This window comes from Globicephala melas, chromosome 2, assembly GCF_963455315.2.
Source record: "Globicephala melas chromosome 2, mGloMel1.2, whole genome shotgun sequence".
In the NCBI taxonomy this organism is placed as follows: domain Eukaryota; kingdom Metazoa; phylum Chordata; class Mammalia; order Artiodactyla; family Delphinidae; genus Globicephala; species Globicephala melas.
The window spans coordinates 91,854,325-91,871,802 of record NC_083315.2 but is presented as its reverse complement, the minus strand read 5'-3'; the positions used below and the strand labels follow the sequence as shown (position 1 = coordinate 91,871,802).

Genomic DNA, 17,478 nt, shown 5'->3' with positions numbered 1-17,478 from the left:
AAGGGTCACTGTGCTGACCTTTCAGACCGCACAGTGGGCTAGGATGCTTCCACCTGGCCTTTCCTTCCCTCTCTCCTCCACTTGGGGTCAGGCTTACATCACACTCTGATGGCTCCCTCCCCATTTTCTCTCACAGGTTCTCAGAGGGCCCGCTGCCTCTCGGAAAGGTTGCACCTAAGTCACCCCTGATGTGAGGGTTTCAGTCATACTCCAAAGGGACTCGGGAAGACAATCCCACCATCTGCCTGCATCATGTGTTCTGATGCCTCATGCTTCTTAAGGCCCACGGGTGCATCTGCAGGTCTAACCTAACTCCCTCCTGCTGCGATGTACCTCCCGGTGCCCCAGTGAAGGCGGAGGGCTGGGCATCAGCCCCGGGCGGGCTGGGCCCCAGGGGAAGCTGAGCACCTACCTCGTCCCCCAGACAGGTCTCGACCAGCAGACCCCAGAAGTCTGTGAAGGTGACTTTGTAGCCTTCCTGCCTGCGCTGCTGCAGCTCCTCCCGGAATTTGAGGAGCTGATCTGGGAACAGAGCGGGCGTCTTGTCCTTGACTACGTGCCTCCGCGCCTCGAGGATGGCAAGCTCCAGGTTTTTGGAGGACCAGTCAGGGTCACGGTACAAGGTAGCCATGGTCCTGGAGAGAGACAGGCGTGGCTGAGAGAGCTGAGCCAGCCCTGGCCAGATCGACCCTGGACCCTGGCAGGAAAGGAGGTGGGTAGGTCATGGGAAACCCTCACCTGCCAGGAGAGGAGCCTGGAGGAAATGGGGTGAGGCCCGGTCAGGGAGGGGAGAACATTCTTACTCAAAGTCACGATTGCTGTGCCAGGTGGAGCACAGTGCTTAACAGTGAAGATTCTGGACCCAGATCTTCCTGGGTTCAAAACCAGACTCTGCCACTCACCAGCCATGGGATCTGGGCAAGGTACCTAACTGCTCCTCACCTCAGTTTTCCCATCTGTGTGTTGGGGAGAAGGATGATAACTGTACCTACCTCACAGCGTTATTGTGAAGATGACATGAGTCAATGTAAAATGATTAGGACAGTACCGGGCACGAAGTAAGTGCTGGGGCCAGCATTTGACCCCAGGCTTTGCTGATTCCAAATCCTGGACTCTTCTCACTCTGCCACATTAATTCCCATAATTGTGATGCCAGCTAAGACTTACTTCCCCTTCTTCTTCTTAACTTCTATGTGGGCAGTGGGGAGGAGTAAAACAAAGATAGATATCCCCCTAGCCCTGGGTCTTTGCCTCTGTCTGCCTCCGCTTGGCCTGGACCCGGCTTTTCTCAGTCTAGGTCAGGACAGCACCCAGGAATCCCCCTCCCCACAGTGGACCTGGTCTACAGCTGCACAGCTGTCTGAGCAGCGGCCTCTCCCTTCAGGAGTTTTCTTCAACAAAAAGTACCCTGCTCTCCATAAGGTTCACGCTGTTACTTTCATACCTTTAAAAAGCTTTAAAAAAACATTACAAATGATTGATTTTGATTTTACAAAATTCCTTCCCAGTGCTTTCCCAGGCCAGGAGACACCCTACCCCCACCCCAGCTGGGTCTGAGTTCCTCCCAGTTTCCTGCCTGGCCCAGAGGTAGGCCAGGAGGATTCAGGTGCCCCTCTACCCTGGTGCAAGCAAGTTTATCTCCTTAACCTACTTCCCATGGGCAGTGGTTTATCGGTGAGATTAAGAATGTGGGTCCCCTCCCCCCCCCCAAAAAAAAGAATGTGGGCCCTGGACTCAGACAGCCTGGGTTGAAATCCCAGCTCTACCGCTCATTAGCTGAGTGACCCTGGGCAAATTCCTTTCTTTCTCCAGCTGTAAAATGAGCATAATGACAACATCTTCCTCATAGTCTTCTTGTGAAGAAGAAATGAGATAGTCCATTGGAAGCAGTCACCCCAGTGCTCCGTGCAGAGGCAATGCCCGTAATCGTCAGCTATCCTTCTGTCCCACCTGGGCTGAAGCCTCGGGGCCTCTGGTGCACCAGGAACCCTTGGTTTTCCTCACATCCACCCCCTCAAATGAAAGTTACCCAGAGCCCCTCCAGGATGAGGGACACAGCTTGGGACGTTGAGGGCTCTGAGGCCCACTAGTTACACACAGAATAAGATGCAGCCCTGGCTGAGAGGATGTGGGTAGTCACAAGGCCTGGGTCACCCTAGACCAGGGCTGCATTACGACTTTGGTGGGCCCCTTCCACCATAAAAATATTAAAAATTATCTTCTATGACTGTTGTATAAAGACAAATACAGTGATATATTACTATATATTAAAACACTTTCTTCAACCTAGGTTTCTTTTAAAGAACTTAAAAGAAATTACAACATCTTTGTGGGCCGCCAGCGGCATCGTGAATCCCAGGTGCCGTGGCTCCTGTGGAGAAGCCGGCCTCGTGCTGGCCTCACCTGTCAGGGGAGCTAAGGGCTCACCCTCCCTGCTCACCAGCAAGAGTGAGGATGGGAGCCCGAGGATGCCTGCAGGGCAGAGGGAGCACGCAGGGCTGGGGGTGGGCTGGAACGTGGCAGCCAGAGCAGCGGGCCAGCTCCACCCACCCCAGGAGACCTGGCACAGTCTGAGAGAGGGCAGCTGCTGGGGAGATGCACCAGTGGCACCAGTGGTTCACTCATAACTGGCTGCCACGCTCCTGGGACCCTGCCACAGTAATGGAGTCATGACCAACACGTGTCCCTGGTGTACCCAGTACTGGGAGAGCATCTCACAACAACCCCATGAGGTCAGGGCTATTACTATCCCCACTTTACAGATACAGAAAATGAGACTCAGAGAAGTTCAACTGCATTCCCAAGGTCACACAGTGGTGAGGGGTAGAGCTGCCCAGGTGTCACGAGTCACTCTACTTGGGGCGGATGAGCTTTACCAGAGACCCCATCCCCGCCCGCCGGCCAGGCTGTTGGCTGCTCGCTCTGGGCTTCACCAGACAGTGGCCCCCCGCTCCTTACCAGGTGGCCCCTGACAGGCCAGTGATGTAGCTGGCACAGTTCAGGATGTTCAGCTTCTGCAGCCCCAGCAGGTGGCCATACATGGCAGTCATGGATCTTGTCCCACCCCCAGTGGCCATGATGGATATCAGTGGGACCTGGGGGCACATGGAGGCAGACTGCTGGGGCAATGCTGGGTAGGGGAAGACTTGGAGAGACAGGAGCTTAGAAATAACAGTGGAAGAGGAAGAGCTGGCTACAGAGAGCAGAGAGTGGGGACTGAGTGACCTGAAAACTGCCTTTCAGAGTGTCAAGCCGCCTGGTAGGTCTAGAACTGGACCTTAGTTCCAAACCCAGTGGTCGGTGTCGGGCTTGGTAAATTAGAAGGCCATGGCTGGAGGAGTTCTTGGCACTATTAATCTAGCTCTCAGTTAACAGATGATGAACTGGGGCCAGAGGGCTGGGTGGCTCGCTCAAGAGCCCAGCTAGCGTGTGATTCTCTAATGGCTGCAAATCAGCACCTGCTGTAGAGGGATTGGATGTCAGGCTCAGGCCTGGCACATGGTATGTGGTCCCTATAGACCATATGTGTAAAAGCAGGGGTAAATGGATTTTTGATGTGGGAAGGAGCACAGTTGTCACCTCTGGGTTTACTTAGGTTTAAAATGTCCTCAGTGTGTTTCCCTATAGATGGGAGAGCGAGGCGTGGAGTCTTTGCCAAGACTCACTCAGTTTTCATCTGAGTGGGGACTGTAAGATGTACTGTCGGCCGAAGCCCCATCACAGCCCTCCTCAGGGACGAGGTCTCTGTCTACACCTGTGGTTGGCCTCTGAAGTGCGGGCTCTCCGAGGGCTGACCTGCTGCTCAGGGGAGTGTGAGCCTCAGCCCCTACCAGGGAGGGGACAGAGGGCTCTGGCAAAGGCACCATCATCTACCTGTGCGCAGAAGCTGGCCCTGCGTGAGGAAGCTGACTCTCTCCAGCCCCCCACTGCTGTTCGTTCTGTGTGTGTGTGCGCGTGTGCGTGTGTGTGTGCGCACGTGCGCATACATTTATGGGAAGGGAGAATTGAAGAATGAAAGGCCCAGGGCCTTTTGGGTGGAGGTGTGTAGAATGTGGGTGGTGGTGGAGCTTCCAGTGTTTTCCTGGCTGGGGAAAGGATGCCACATTGTCCCGTGTAGATAAGACATCATTCATCATCTCAGGATCTGTTAGCGCACGGGGAGCAGCAGCTGGGGCTCCTTCCTTTCTCTCTACTCTGCCCTTCCTGCCCCTTGCGAACACACAACTGAATCACATCCAGCACAGCCAGTCACCTGGGCACCTGGAACCTCAGCAGTAAGGGCCACCAGGAAAGGCAGTGCTGAGGCTGCCCTGGGGCAAGGGAGGGACTGCAGGGGGCAGCTGGCAGGCACAGTGTTCGAAGGACAAGCCTGGCTCTGAGCGGACCTCTGCTCACCCACCTCGTCTGCCTGCAGGTCCTCCTCCAGCTGCAACACCTGCTTCAGCGCCTCAGCCACCACCACCCTCCGCTTCTGCAGGAACTCCAGCTCTGCCTGGCACAGGCTGAAGCCTAGCCGCACGTCCAGTGCCTCGGAGCTGTGGGGACAGAGGAGCTTGGCTTAGCAGGTCTGTAGACTCCACCTCCATGGAGAAGACATGGCTTTAGGGTCAGTTGGACCTAGGCTTGAAGCCCGGTTCTGCCAGGAATCACCTTTGTGACCTTGGGCCCCTGCTTTCTCATCTGTAAAATGGGGCTAATCGTGCTTAACTCCTGGCACTGTCTTCAACACTTAATGAGATAACAAATGTAAAGCCCCAAAGCCTTAGCTGGTAGACCGTAAGCAGGTACTCAACACAATTAGGGACTCACTGAACCTCTGCCTCTTCAACGAGATCTGGAAAGTCTTCCCCCAGGCACCTTCTAGAGCCCAAGGCCAGACATGGGTGACAAGAGGCCCTGAGATCCTTTTGGCCAGTCCCTCTGAATAAGGCTCTACAGTAGGGCTCTTCTGAGCTGGATAAACAAGGTCCTGTTCTCATGGAGCTCATATTCCTTGGTGAGCTTTTCCTGCTCCCAGAGTAAAAATCATCCTGTGTGACAAAAACCCTTCACATCCCTGATCTCACCCTGTCACCCCCACAGGTCTGCAAGGTGGGTGGGGCAGGAAGAGCATGCCCAATGCTTGCCCTCTTTTTATCACATCCCTGATGTGAGCAAGTCCAGGCTTCTGGCCTGGCATCCAAGCCCCCACCTGATCTGTCCAACCTCACCTCCTGCTACTTCCTGGAAGGGTCCATCGGCTCTCAGGGCCCAGGAATAGTCTGGGTTCTAAGCCTCCTCCCTCTGCCCATCAACATCCCTTGCATTCCAAGGCCCTCCTCCCCAGTGACTCCAGGAGAATGGACCTTGACAATTTCCAGCCTGAGTCTTAGTGACCCTGGTAACTATAAAGGTCACATCTCCTTGAAGGTAGGGCCTGGGAGCTCTCTCATTATGTTTCCTTCATGTCTGGTATAGGCCTGCAGACACAGCTGTGAGGAAATCTTCCCTTGGCCTCAACAAGGAATGAATAATAAAACAGCAATAATAATAACATTTGTTGATATTTTCTGAGTTTCCCACTTCGCAGATCACTGATTTCTTCACATGTGTTATCTCACTGGATCCTCAAAGCAACCCAATGATAGACAGTACTCCTGGTATTGCTCTAATTTACAGGTGAGAAAAACTGAGGTTTAGAGAGCCTTAATAACTTGACCAAGGACAAACAGCTATCAAATTGTAAATGGAAACTACAGTCACTTGATTTTCAACAAGGGTGCCAGGACAATTCAAAGGGGGAAAGAACAGTCTTTTCACCAAATGATGCTGTGACAACTGGATATCCACATGCAAAAGAATGAAGTTGGACCCCTATTTCACACTGTATATACAAATTAACTCAAAATTGATCATAGACCCAAATTGAGAGCTAAAACTATAAAACTCTTAAAAGAAAACATGGGAGTAAATCTTCATGACCTTCGATTAGGCAATGGTTTTTTAAATATGTCACCAGAAGCACAAGTGACAAAAGAAAAAAATATACATACACTGAAGTTCACCAAAATTGAAAACTTCTGTGCTTCAAAGAACACCATTAAGAATGTGAAAGACAATCTCCAGAACAGGAAAAATATTTAGAAATCATATATCTGACAAGGGGCTTGTATCTAGAATATACAAAGAAATTTTACAAGTTAACAATAAAAGGCAAGTCACCCACTTTAAAAATGGGTAAAGGATTTGAATAGATATTTCTCCGAAGAAGATATAGAAATGGCCCATAAGCCTGTGAAAAAATGCTCAACGTCCCTGGCCGTCAGGGAAATGCAAATCAACACCACAACAAGATACCACTTTAAGTCCCTAAAGATAAATAAGTCAGAGGGACAGACCGAAAAAGGGCACTTTACCAGGGTGTAGACTTCATGTGTAATTCACAATTCTTGTTCTGGGAATTGAAAGATGAAGTTTGTCAGGGATGACAGCTCAGAGCCAAGTGGTCCCAACCAAATAAGGGGAGACTCACCACACCGTGCCCGCCCCCACCCCGGGACGCTTGACTTAGCGCATGCGCATGCAGCGCCCCGCCCGCGCATGCGCACACAGGTTCTCTTCTGGACGTCTCTCGCTCCCAACCTGGCTCAGCTTCCACACCCTGTCTTTGGCTCCACAATGCAGCTCAGCAGTCTTCTATCCCCCAAGACTCCTGTACCCTGCCTGAGAGACCCGCCACAAGCCATGCTCCCCGCCGGGCTCCCCAGGCTGTCCCCGTCTCCCTTCCACAGGCACTCCAGGTTACGCTGCTCAGGGACCCCTTCCCAGACCCAGGCCCTCACCACAGGCAGGGTCACCGCCTGGCCGTCAGGGAGGCAATCCAGGGACAGGCACACAGGGTCGTTCTTGCACGCACTGCAGCAGCAAAGCTGGAAGGATGGGCCGTTTCGTGAGGGGAGGGGCTCCTCCCAACTCGAGTCTGAACCAGCCCCTAACCCCCTACTGTCGCAGCCTCCTACCACAGAGCTCCACTGGCTCTTGGGCACCTCCACGTGGACCTGGGGCTGGAAGTACTTGGGGTAGTGGAAGCAGGCAGGGTTTGGGCCGCAGGGCTCCAGGCAGTGTGAGATGTGCTGGGTGTGCTCGAAGGACTCCGTCACTGTCACCGGGAGGCCCTTCACTGGAAGAGAGGACAAGAGGGCTGAGACCCCTGGGAAGCCTCCCACTTCCTACCCCAACTCGGCCCAATAAAAGGCCTAGGGGAGGCACCCAGGACAGGGGTTTAGAATTACCGAGGGCATTGGTTAAAATGCCCCAGAGAGTCTCATTCTGAAGGGCCAGGCGGGGCCCAGGAATCTGCGTTTTTACAAGGCTTTGTGTGTGTGTGTGTGTGTGTGTGTGTGTGTGTGTGTGAGGTCTGAGAGGCTGAGTTTTCTGGACTAGTCCTCCTAGGTTCTGCTCCTCCACAAGGTGCCCCGAAGTTACCTTCCCACTGCACTGAAAGCAGGCCCTCTCCTTGCTGCCAGTTTGGGGGCAGAACCTCTTCCTTCCCCCTCCCTCCCCCATGCCAGTTGGGCTGTGCCGCTCTCCTCTCTGCAGACAGGGCTGGAAGCCTTGCATGGGGGGGATGGGGTGGAGTGGTGAGAAGGAGAGTCGCGTATTTGCGGATCTCTTAGGTCCCTGCCAGCTATAAAATGCGTTCCCCATGGAGCCCAGGGCAGCCATGGAGCAGCCAACTCTGGTGTTGACAGGGTTGGGAAGTGGCACTGTCCTCCCCACCCCCCAGCAGGCAGAGGTAGTCAAAGGGCTCACCTTTCCTATTCTTCTGTCTCCTGGATTCTGCATGAACCTCCAGGCAGGACATTTGTCGAGACTGAAACAAAGGAAGGGGAGGTCATTTTGAGCACAAGCTTCCGGGGATGCTCTACCAGGCCACAAACTCCCAAAGACTGATTTTCGGGGGAGAGATTTCCTTGAATCCTGAGGCTTTAGATGCATCTAATTGAAATGGCTGTACCAACAGCCTAATTATGAAAATCTTTTTCATTCTGAACTTGTGCTTATAGAGAGATTGGAGTTGGGGGAAAATGGGACGAGACCGATTCTGACAGTGGGTGCTTTATTAGGGAGGTTGCTGAGGTCATCGTTTTGGGAGATGGGATGCTGGTCCAGGTGTTTCCTCCCCAGGAGCAGGAGCCCAGCTGCTGCCCCCACCACTGCCCGCACCCCCTTTGTCTGGCTTCAGTTAGTCTGACTCCTAGCGGGCTCTGGGACAAGGGCCCAAGTTGGGCCTTGTTTTCCCTCCCACAGTTCTGTTCCCAAGAGCAGCAGCCACAGGCGGCCTCTGGAGCCACAGGCGCCTGGAAGGACAATTACCACCAGCACGCCATTCGTGATGAGACTCTCAGGTGGAGAGGGGCTGAAAAACAAAATGAGAACTCCTGGTCAGTCATATCGTTCTTTCTAAAAATTTATTTTATTGAAGTATAGTTGATTTACAACATTGTGTTAATTTCTACTGTGCAGCAAAGTGACTCAGGTATATACATTCTTTTTCATATTCTTTTCCAGTATGGTTTATCACAGGATATTGAATATAGTTCCCTGTGCTATACAGTAGGACCTTGTTGTTTATCCATCCTATATACAATAGTTTGCACTTGCTAATTCCAAATTCCCAATCCAACCCTCCTCTACCCCCTCTTCCCCTTGGCAACCACAAGTCTATTCTCTAAGTCATATCATTCTTGACTGATTTCTCACAAGGGTGACAAAGGGTCAGCCTACGTAGGGTCAGTAAGGAGATAGCAGAGCCTTCTTAATCCTTGTGAGAAATATTGCCTTAAGAAACCTTAGATCTGCAGATCGTCAAGGAGAAAACTGGCATACATTTTAAACAGAATGTCCAGAAAAAAAAAAGATTTAGAAGTTAGAGGGAGTAGAAGAGTTTCTTTTCTTTTTCTTCCTTAAAGGATAGCTGTTCTTTATGTCCAACCAGATGCAACTGCATGGAGTTATGAGGATAAACAGGTTGCAAGAAAAGGCCAGAGCCCACCATCTCGAGCAAATGTAAACAGTTCTGGTAGCAAAACGGACTCATCCTATTTAATTTGTGCATTTAACAAATAGTTTTGACCCAGCTAGAGAGGGGCCTGGTGAGTGTGAAATGTCCTTGTGTTACAAAGCTGAGAAAGCCTCCAAGGTTACAATTCGCCTAGGGGAGTCCACAGCCTCCCTTGTCAAAATTAAGCCCAAGATGACTGTGTTTCCATATCAACTCTGATTACCAATGCTGACGTATTTCATTTTGTAAGCCACTTTCTAATTCACCCAAGGAATGTTTTTCCCCCTAAAATTCCTGTCAAACCAAGAACTGAAGGAGAGAGCCCAGATTTTCTTTAATATGAAACAAATAAAGTTGATTTTAATTTGTCAAATTTAATTTAAATTTTAATTTAAGTTGATTTTAATGAGGCACCTCAAATAGTTCCAAGACCCCCTATGCAGAGGATTCTCCGGGTGGAATTTGACAAGCCCTCTTGTTCTTGTTCCTGCCTCTCATTGTCCCCCTGTCCCTGGGCTGTTAATAAGTCCAGGGGACTCAGTTCTGCCAGGGTTAAGAAGCTGGTTGCCCAATCACAAGGCACACTGCTGCCCCAGGGCAGGCTTGTCCCCTCCCGGCAGGAACCCTACTCCCCTCCCCCACCACCCTTTCCTCTCCTTTCTCTCTCTGTGTCCTCTTCTTCCCACACTCCAGCTCTGTGACCCAATTCCACTTGAGTCCACGGCACAGTCATACCTCCAGGACCCTGGATCTTTTTCTTAATTGGACATGATGAGAAATAACCCCACATCTCTGTCCTGAGCCTCCCCTTGACTTGGTTCCAGAGTTGACTGCAGAGGGGCATGGCCTCTGCTTCAGGCCAGGTTTGGGGGAGTTTGTTCTAACAGTCCTGGGTCCAGGAGGAGACGCCTTGGTCCTGACTTCTTTTTAGCGTGGCCTCAAGAAGGCCCCATCCCCATGGTGGCAGGAAGTCTTCCCAGAGGCCACTCTCAGAAATGCTGGGGAGCTGAGGCAGGTGATTTGGCCAGAGTACTAGATCTTTAAAGCAATACTGACATCAGTAGACCTGGATGAGAAGGGGTGGGGCCCAGGCACCTATGGGATTTAGAAGTTCCCAAGTGATTCTGATGCACAGTGAGGAGCGTCAAGGGCGGGAGTAGAAGTGGGGGTGGGGAACTGCAGAAAGGAGGACCCAGCTGTACAATGCCTGTGCCCAGAAGCTGCTTTGGGGTCAGGACCTTGGTGGAATCCTGGGGGGTTGGGTCCTACTCACCTCTCCTCCAGCAGGAACTCCACCTCCAGCTCCTCCATGCCCTGCAGGGGGAGGAAGGGACTGCAGTTGTGAGCTGTGTCTACGCCTCTCTGCAGACCAGGATCCTGTGCCATCCCAGGAGACCCTGCGGACCTGCCCCTGTCCTTCGCACAGGGCTGTCCTGCTGTCTTGGCGTGGGGGCAGCTGCTCCTGGCTCTTTTTGTCCCCTCTGCCTCCCTCTGTCCCCAAGTCTTTGATATCAGGAACATAACTGACCACCCAGGGGAGGGTCAGGGTGTGGAGTTGACCCCTAGACCCAGCAGGTAAATCTCTCTGCCCCAGAACATTTTCCTTTCATCCTCTCCCTCCAGCTTCCATTGCTCCCCTTCTTCTCCAAGGGGCTCAGGGCCTGGGGCAAGGGAGATATTGCCCCCAGCAAGCTCAACTCTGAAGGCTAGGAGCCCCTTCCTTCAGCTACTGCTTTGCATCTCTTGCTGTGTAACTTCAGGAAGTCATGACCTCCCTCACTGGACCTTAATTTCCCCACAGAGTATAAGCCAGGTGAGGGCAGGGATGCTTGTCCCTGAGGTGTCGCCCGTGCACGGCACAGTGCCTGGCCCATAGGGCATTCAAATACTTGTTGAATGAATTGATAAAATCCTGGGCCTTTTCAGCTCTGCCTTTCTCTGATTTGCAGATTTGCACTCCTTTATCCTTATCTGTCCTCTGTCCCCTGGGACCATCCCAGAAGCAGGACTCTGAGGAAAGAAAGGGAATCAACACGTATTCTGTCTCCATTTTGTACTGTGAACAGTGCTAGATGCCTTAATTATGTATTCTTATTTAAGCCTCACAGTGACCCTGTGTGGTAGGTCTTACTATCACTATTGTATAGACGAGGTAACAGAACTCAGAGGAATGAAGCAATTTCTGCAGGGTCACAGAGCTATTGATAGTAAGCCAAAGCGCTGGGATTTGAACAGCAGTGCTATCTTCTCCTGACCTGGCTACAGAGAGAGGATCCCATAGAACAGCATCATAGGAATAACCAGCTGCCCCTCGTGAAGCAGGAGGCTGAGGGCTGGGGCACCTGCACTCACCTCTCTGTTGAGTGGGAACTTCACGTGGGTTTTCTCTCGGAAGCAGAGCTTGGTGAGGTCATAGAGAACTGTCAAGAAATGGTCATCTGGTGTCAACGTGTCGTCATCACAGACGCTCAGCTCTAGCACGTTCTAGGGGAGAACGGAGGGTTCAAGTCTGGTTACCAAGGTTGCATCAACCCATTCCCAGGATGAGCGGCCTGACCTCAGTCCTAGTGAGGAGGTGGGTCTGAGGGATGGGAGCCAGCACAGCTCAGGTGTGAGGGACATCTGTAGGGACATGAATTAAGAGAGGAAAGTGTCTATTCCCTTCTTTGCAACTCTCTGAAGCCTTCCTGCCCTTCTTCTCTGATTCTCCTACTGGGAAATTTTGCTCTTTTGCAAGCTTGGCAGGGGCTTGTGAAGTGTGAGGGATTTCATTTCACCTGGGGGAGAGATGGAAGGGCACAGCAGAGAAGACCCCTGTCAAGACATAGAATGTATCCAGCATTGGGACCCAGGAGCTGAAGACAGTTTCTTTGGCACTAGAAAACCGAGCTAAGGGAAGCTAACATCTTCACACTCCAGGGGAGTGATGTGGCAAAGATTATAGAGGGTTTGATTGGGTTGGGATGACGTATTGGAACTCTATGCTTTGGCTCATCAGCCCCTAAAGAGGTCTCATGGATGGTCCCAAAGCTGTATGTCAAGGATGGAGCAGTTACCCTGTCGTCTGGCTGAACTCTAAGGTCAATGATTTTAGGTGACATGGATTGGCCTCTGAGGCCACTTTTTCCAAGGATCCTGAGAGATGTAGGTTGGGGCTGGGTTTGCCTCTTTGGTTCCTATCTAGTGGGCATGAGGTGGTTCTGGGGGTTCCCAGCTGAATGAGATCTGTTGACTTTGTAATGACTAGAAACCAGGTGTGTCCCTGAACCAACCCAGCAGCCCCATAGATCTTCAGACAAAAGAAACATGAATTCTGTTTTCAAGATGGTAGGCCGAGCCCAAACTGAAATCCCCCTTTCTCACCAAAAACCATATATATGATAGAAAAGATATTTTTAAAACAATAAATATAAAGCCCTTCTTGAAAACAAAAAGGATAAGTCATTAACTCGGAACGGAGAAGCATCCCTAAAATATGAAAGCAGTAAGATTGATGGAGCTGTCAAGCCTCAAATGCCTCAAGACTGGGTTTGATTCCTCCATGATGAGGCCAAGCTTGTCTTAAGGCCACCCTGATGAAGCTGTCGCAACTCAGGATGTTCAAGAGAGGCTTCTCCCTCAGGAGATGTGAGCTCAACTTAGAGTCACCGTATATCTGAAGAAGACAAATACCATGAAACAGCAACTCAACAAATGAAGAACACACACCCAAGGAATTTGAAATAATAAAGCCATCTAAAAAGGATTTAAGATAGAGAAAGCCCTCTGGCCGGAATTAGACTGGTCTTGGGCCTAGTGAGTAGAATGGCTCTTCTCTATATGCTCCTGCTTGGAGTATGTTCTGGAAGATACTGGAAACACACTCTATTTTGGGGCAGGAGACATCCAGTTCCAGTGACAATTAGGTAGGACAAGAGAGACAGGAAAGAGGATAGAAGGATGAGTATGCCTAGAGGGACAAGCGTGAGACAGGCAGAAGGAAGGAGTGGGTGAGTGGGGAGACAGATAGGTCGATAGGAGGACAAGAAGTCGGTAGAAAGAAAGACAAATAGGGACTTCCCCGGTGATGCAGTGGTTAAGAATCTGCCTCCCAATGCAGGGGACACAGGTTCGATCCCTGGTCTGAGAAGATCCCACATGCCATGGAGCAGTTAAGCCCGTGTGCCGCAACTACTGAGCCTGCGCTCCAGAGCCCGCAAGCCACAACCACTGAGCCCACGTGCCACAACTACTGAAGTCTGCATGCCTAGAGCCCATGCTCTGCAACAAGAGAAACCACCGCAATGAGAAGCCTGCACACCGTAATGAAGTGTAGCCCCCACTCGCTGCAACTAGAGAAAGCCTGCACACAGCAACGAGGACCAAATGAAGCCAAAATAATAAATAAATAAATAAATTTATTTAAAAAAATACAAATAGTCATTATACTACAAAGTCACAGTAATCAAAACAGTATGGTACTGGCACAAAAACAGAAATATAGATCAATGGAACAGGATAGAAAGTCCAGAGATAAACCCATGCACTTATGGCCACCTAATCTATGACAAAAGAGGCAAGAATATACAATGGAGAAAAGACAGTCTCTTCAATAACTGGGGCTGGGACAACTGGACAGCTACATGCAAAAGAATGAAGTTAGAACACTCCCTAACACCATACACAAAAATAAACTCAAAATGGATTAAAGACCTAAGTCTGGATACTATAAAACTCTTGGAGGAAAATGTAGGCAGAACATTCTCTGACATAAATCACAGCAAGATATTTTTCAATCCACCACCTAGAGTAATGAAAATAAAAACAAAAATAAACAAATGGGGCCTAATTAAACTTAAAACCTTTTGCACAGCAAAGGAAACCATAAATAAAACGAAAATACAACCTTCAGAATGGGAGAAAATATTTGCAAATGAAGCAATTGACAAGGAATTAATTTCCAAAATATACCAACTGCTCATGCAGCTCAATAAAAAAAAAAAAAGAAAAAAACCAAAAAAAAAAAAACTGAAAAACTAAACAACCCAATCAAAAAATGGGCAGAAGATCTAAATAGACATTTCTCCAAAGAAGACATAGAGATGGCCAAAAAGCACACGAAAAAGTGCTCAACATCACTAATTATTAGAGAAATGCAAATCAAAACTGCAATGAGGTATCATTTCACACCAGTCGGAATAGCCATCATCAAAAATCTACAAACAATAAATGTTGGAGAGGGTGTGGAGAAAGGGGAACCCTCCTACACTGTTGGTGGGAATGTGAATTGGTACAGCCACTATGGAGAACAGTATGGAGGTTCTTTAAAAAACTAAAAATAGAGCTACTATATGACCTAGCAATCCCATTCCTAGGTATATATCCAGAGAAAATTATAATTCGAAAGGATGCATTCACCCCAATGTTCATTGCAGCACTATTTATGATAGCCAGGACATGGAAACAGCCTAAATGTCCATCGACAGAGGAATGGATAAAAAAGATGTGGTACATATATACAATGGAATATTACTCAGCCATAAAAAGGAATGAAATAGTGCCATATGCAGAGATGTGGATGGACCTAGAAACTGTCAAACAGAGTGAAGTCAAAGAGAAAAACAAATATCATTTACTATCACTCATACGTGGAATCTAGAAAAACAGTAGAGATGAACTTATTTGCAAAGAAAAAATAGAGTCACAGATGTAGAGAAAAAACTTATGGTTACTAAGGGGGAAAGGCGGGTGGGATGAAATGGGAAATTGGGACTGACATATATACACTACTATAGATAAAATAGATAATTAATGAGAACCTACTGTATAGCACAGGGAACTCTACTCAAGTGCTCTGTGGTGACCTAAGTGGGAAGGAAATCTAAAAAAGAGGGGATATGTGTATACGTATAACTGATTCACTTTGCTGTACAGCAAGAAACTAACACAACATTGTAAAGCAAGTGTACTCCAATAAAAATTAATTTAAAAAAAGAAAGAAAAACAAATAGTCATAAGAAGGGCACATGATCAAAGAGAAGGACAAGCAGGGAAGGAGGGGAATAGCAAGCAGGGCAGGCAGGTGCTGTCCCCCACGTCTCACCTTCACCCGGGTCTGGATCTGGAACTTGAAGCTTTCATTCCACTCTGGGTTTCGGCAGTTGGAGATGGTCCTAGTCCTCAGCCTCTTAGGAGAGCTTGTGGGCAGCCAGAGGCTCACAAAGCAGTCTGTCTGGCTTACTGTCCGAGGAAGACAAGGGTGGGAGGGGAGGGTGAGGAGTCAACCCAGGTCCAGAGAGGAGAGAGTGTGGAGGCAGAAGCCAGCTTCTGGTCCCCTCCTGACTCATGGCTCTGACTCTCCAGAGACCTTTGTCCCAGAACCCTGAGAAGGTCATGGACTGCAGGCTAGAGGTTTCACAGAGGGGACCCAGGTCCCACTGACTGTTCTCGTGGACACAGATGGCCTCTGGCTCTTCTCAGCAGCACCCTGGCTCTCTGAGCAAACACCTGTTGGTTTGGGACAAGGTACAGTTGCACAGTTTTCCCTCTGCCAGGGGAAGATCTGGAGGACTAGCCCCCAAGGGTCCAGTTTATCTCTTGCCTTAGCCCAGGGCACCAGGGAAACCACAGTAGGGCCCAGCTCTTCCTCTGAGCTGAGGAGCAGCAAGGATTAGAAGGGACACCATCGGCTGGGAGTCAGCCTAGAGGGCCCCAGCGGGGAAGGGCTTGAGTGGAACAAGCTATTCAGCAGGATCTAGGGGCCGGGACTACCATCCACACATGACTAACGTCTCAGATACACCCCGACGGGCTTTTCATATCTCTGCTGGTCTCCCCACATGGGGTGTGTGACCCAAGAAACCCTCACATCTAAGACCACATACTCTATTTTTCATTTGAAAGAACAACGCAACTGTGATGATGCTGTAAGTGCTCTGGAGAAGGACAAAGGCTGTGACCTCAACAGGCCCTCCTGAAGTGAAAGAAGGCCTCCTGGGTCTTCTGTTTGGAGCAGCAGAAGGCATACAGTGAAAAATGGCAGCCCAGCCCAGCTCCTTCCCTCCATTCTACCTGGGAGGAGGGAGGAAGAGGTGCCACGATTGCCCTTGTCACTCTTCTTCGGTCATTCCCAGGGTACCCACCCAATTCATAGAGAACGGGAACCGTCAATACAGTTTCCAGTGTCAGAGAGTCTTCTAGATAGTAAAGCTGGGCAGGGATGCGAGACTCATCCAAACTACCTCCTAATTATAATTAATAATGTCCTGTGAGAGTGGAACCAGAGGTGACCCACTCCCCAGACTGACTTAGTCCTATATTGTCTCTATACTGAGAACTTTATCAGACTTAATAACCATGGTTTGCATCACAAGCATCCCTAGTTTCTGATTTCATCCCCGCTGTCTGGTTAATCTGTGAGGGCTCACCATTCAATGAATTGGAATTCATGGCCTTCCTCCCACTGAATAGAGGTGAGATGACCCTGTCCTTTAAATGTCATAATCATCATTAATCCAAACACAAAGAATGACCCAAACCCAACAGAATCAAAAGAAAATGATGACATCATCCCTATCTTTCCTTCCACACCCAACCTGTTCTTCCTCACCGTCAACTCAGGTGTCCTGACTAGACACCAAATATCGCCCTTGACTCTCACCTTGAGTCGACTTAACTCCTTGGAGCTCTCCAGCCTGTCCACTTCTCCCTACTTGCATGGCCACTGCCTTGGTACAAGCCACCTTCATCTCTGCTGCCACTGCCCCAATGGATGCCCTGTCTTCTGTCCTGCCCCACCCTGATCTTTTCTCTTTAGAGAAACCAGAGGGCTCTTGTCCCATCTGACCATGTCACTCTCCAGTTTAAGATCCTTTAGCGGCTCCCATATGCCTTCAGAAAGGAGTCCCACCCATTCAGCATGGATGCCCCTCCCACTTCCCCAGCCTCAGCTTCATCTTTCCATCTTCCCTACCACCCCAGCCCCTTCCCTGCCCCCAAACACACACACACACATACACACACAGAGGTGCGTGCACACATGCACGCACGTAAACACTCACACACGTGCCACCACTCACACTCCAGACTCCAGCCAAACCCAGTCCCTTGTAGGTCTCAAAGGCCATGCCATCTTGCAATGAACACCCTTCTGTTCCTCCTTCACGCCACCCTTCCTTGGTTAGCCCCTTCAGGTTGCAGAAGAGACCTCCTCTGGAAGCCTCGTCTGAACCTCCAAGTCTGGGCCAGGTGCCCCTTGTAGCCCAGGGCCCTCTGCTCTCCTCCCGATGGAGCACTGGCTACAGTTCACTGCAATGGCAGGTCGGTGCATCTGTCTCCACCTCCCACTGCACCCTGGGAAGCTCAGGAAACCCATGTTGGCACCGCTAGATATTTGTTGAATAAATGAATGATAGAAAAGCCCAACTTCCTGCTATTGGGCTGTATCAGTACCCAAG

At 50.0% G+C, this 17,478-nt stretch overlaps 1 protein-coding gene across 1 annotated transcript in view; it reads right to left on the bottom strand.

The window, feature by feature from the left end:
- The window catches only part of PLA2G4E (phospholipase A2 group IVE), a 58,136-nt gene that overhangs the window by 15,334 nt on the left and 25,324 nt on the right, over positions 1–17,478 (bottom strand). Inside the window, exons 3-13 of the mRNA XM_060293575.1 lie at positions 15,126–15,262; positions 11,396–11,527; positions 10,317–10,357; positions 8,356–8,398; positions 7,792–7,852; positions 7,002–7,159; positions 6,822–6,908; positions 6,396–6,433; positions 4,400–4,535; positions 2,959–3,095; positions 413–635 (exon numbers count right to left, since the gene is read on the bottom strand). Of these exons, the coding sequence (XP_060149558.1) occupies positions 413–635; positions 2,959–3,095; positions 4,400–4,535; positions 6,396–6,433; positions 6,822–6,908; positions 7,002–7,159; positions 7,792–7,852; positions 8,356–8,398; positions 10,317–10,357; positions 11,396–11,527; positions 15,126–15,262 (1,193 nt within the window). The remainder of the gene's footprint in view (positions 1–412; positions 636–2,958; positions 3,096–4,399; positions 4,536–6,395; positions 6,434–6,821; positions 6,909–7,001; positions 7,160–7,791; positions 7,853–8,355; positions 8,399–10,316; positions 10,358–11,395; positions 11,528–15,125; positions 15,263–17,478) is intronic.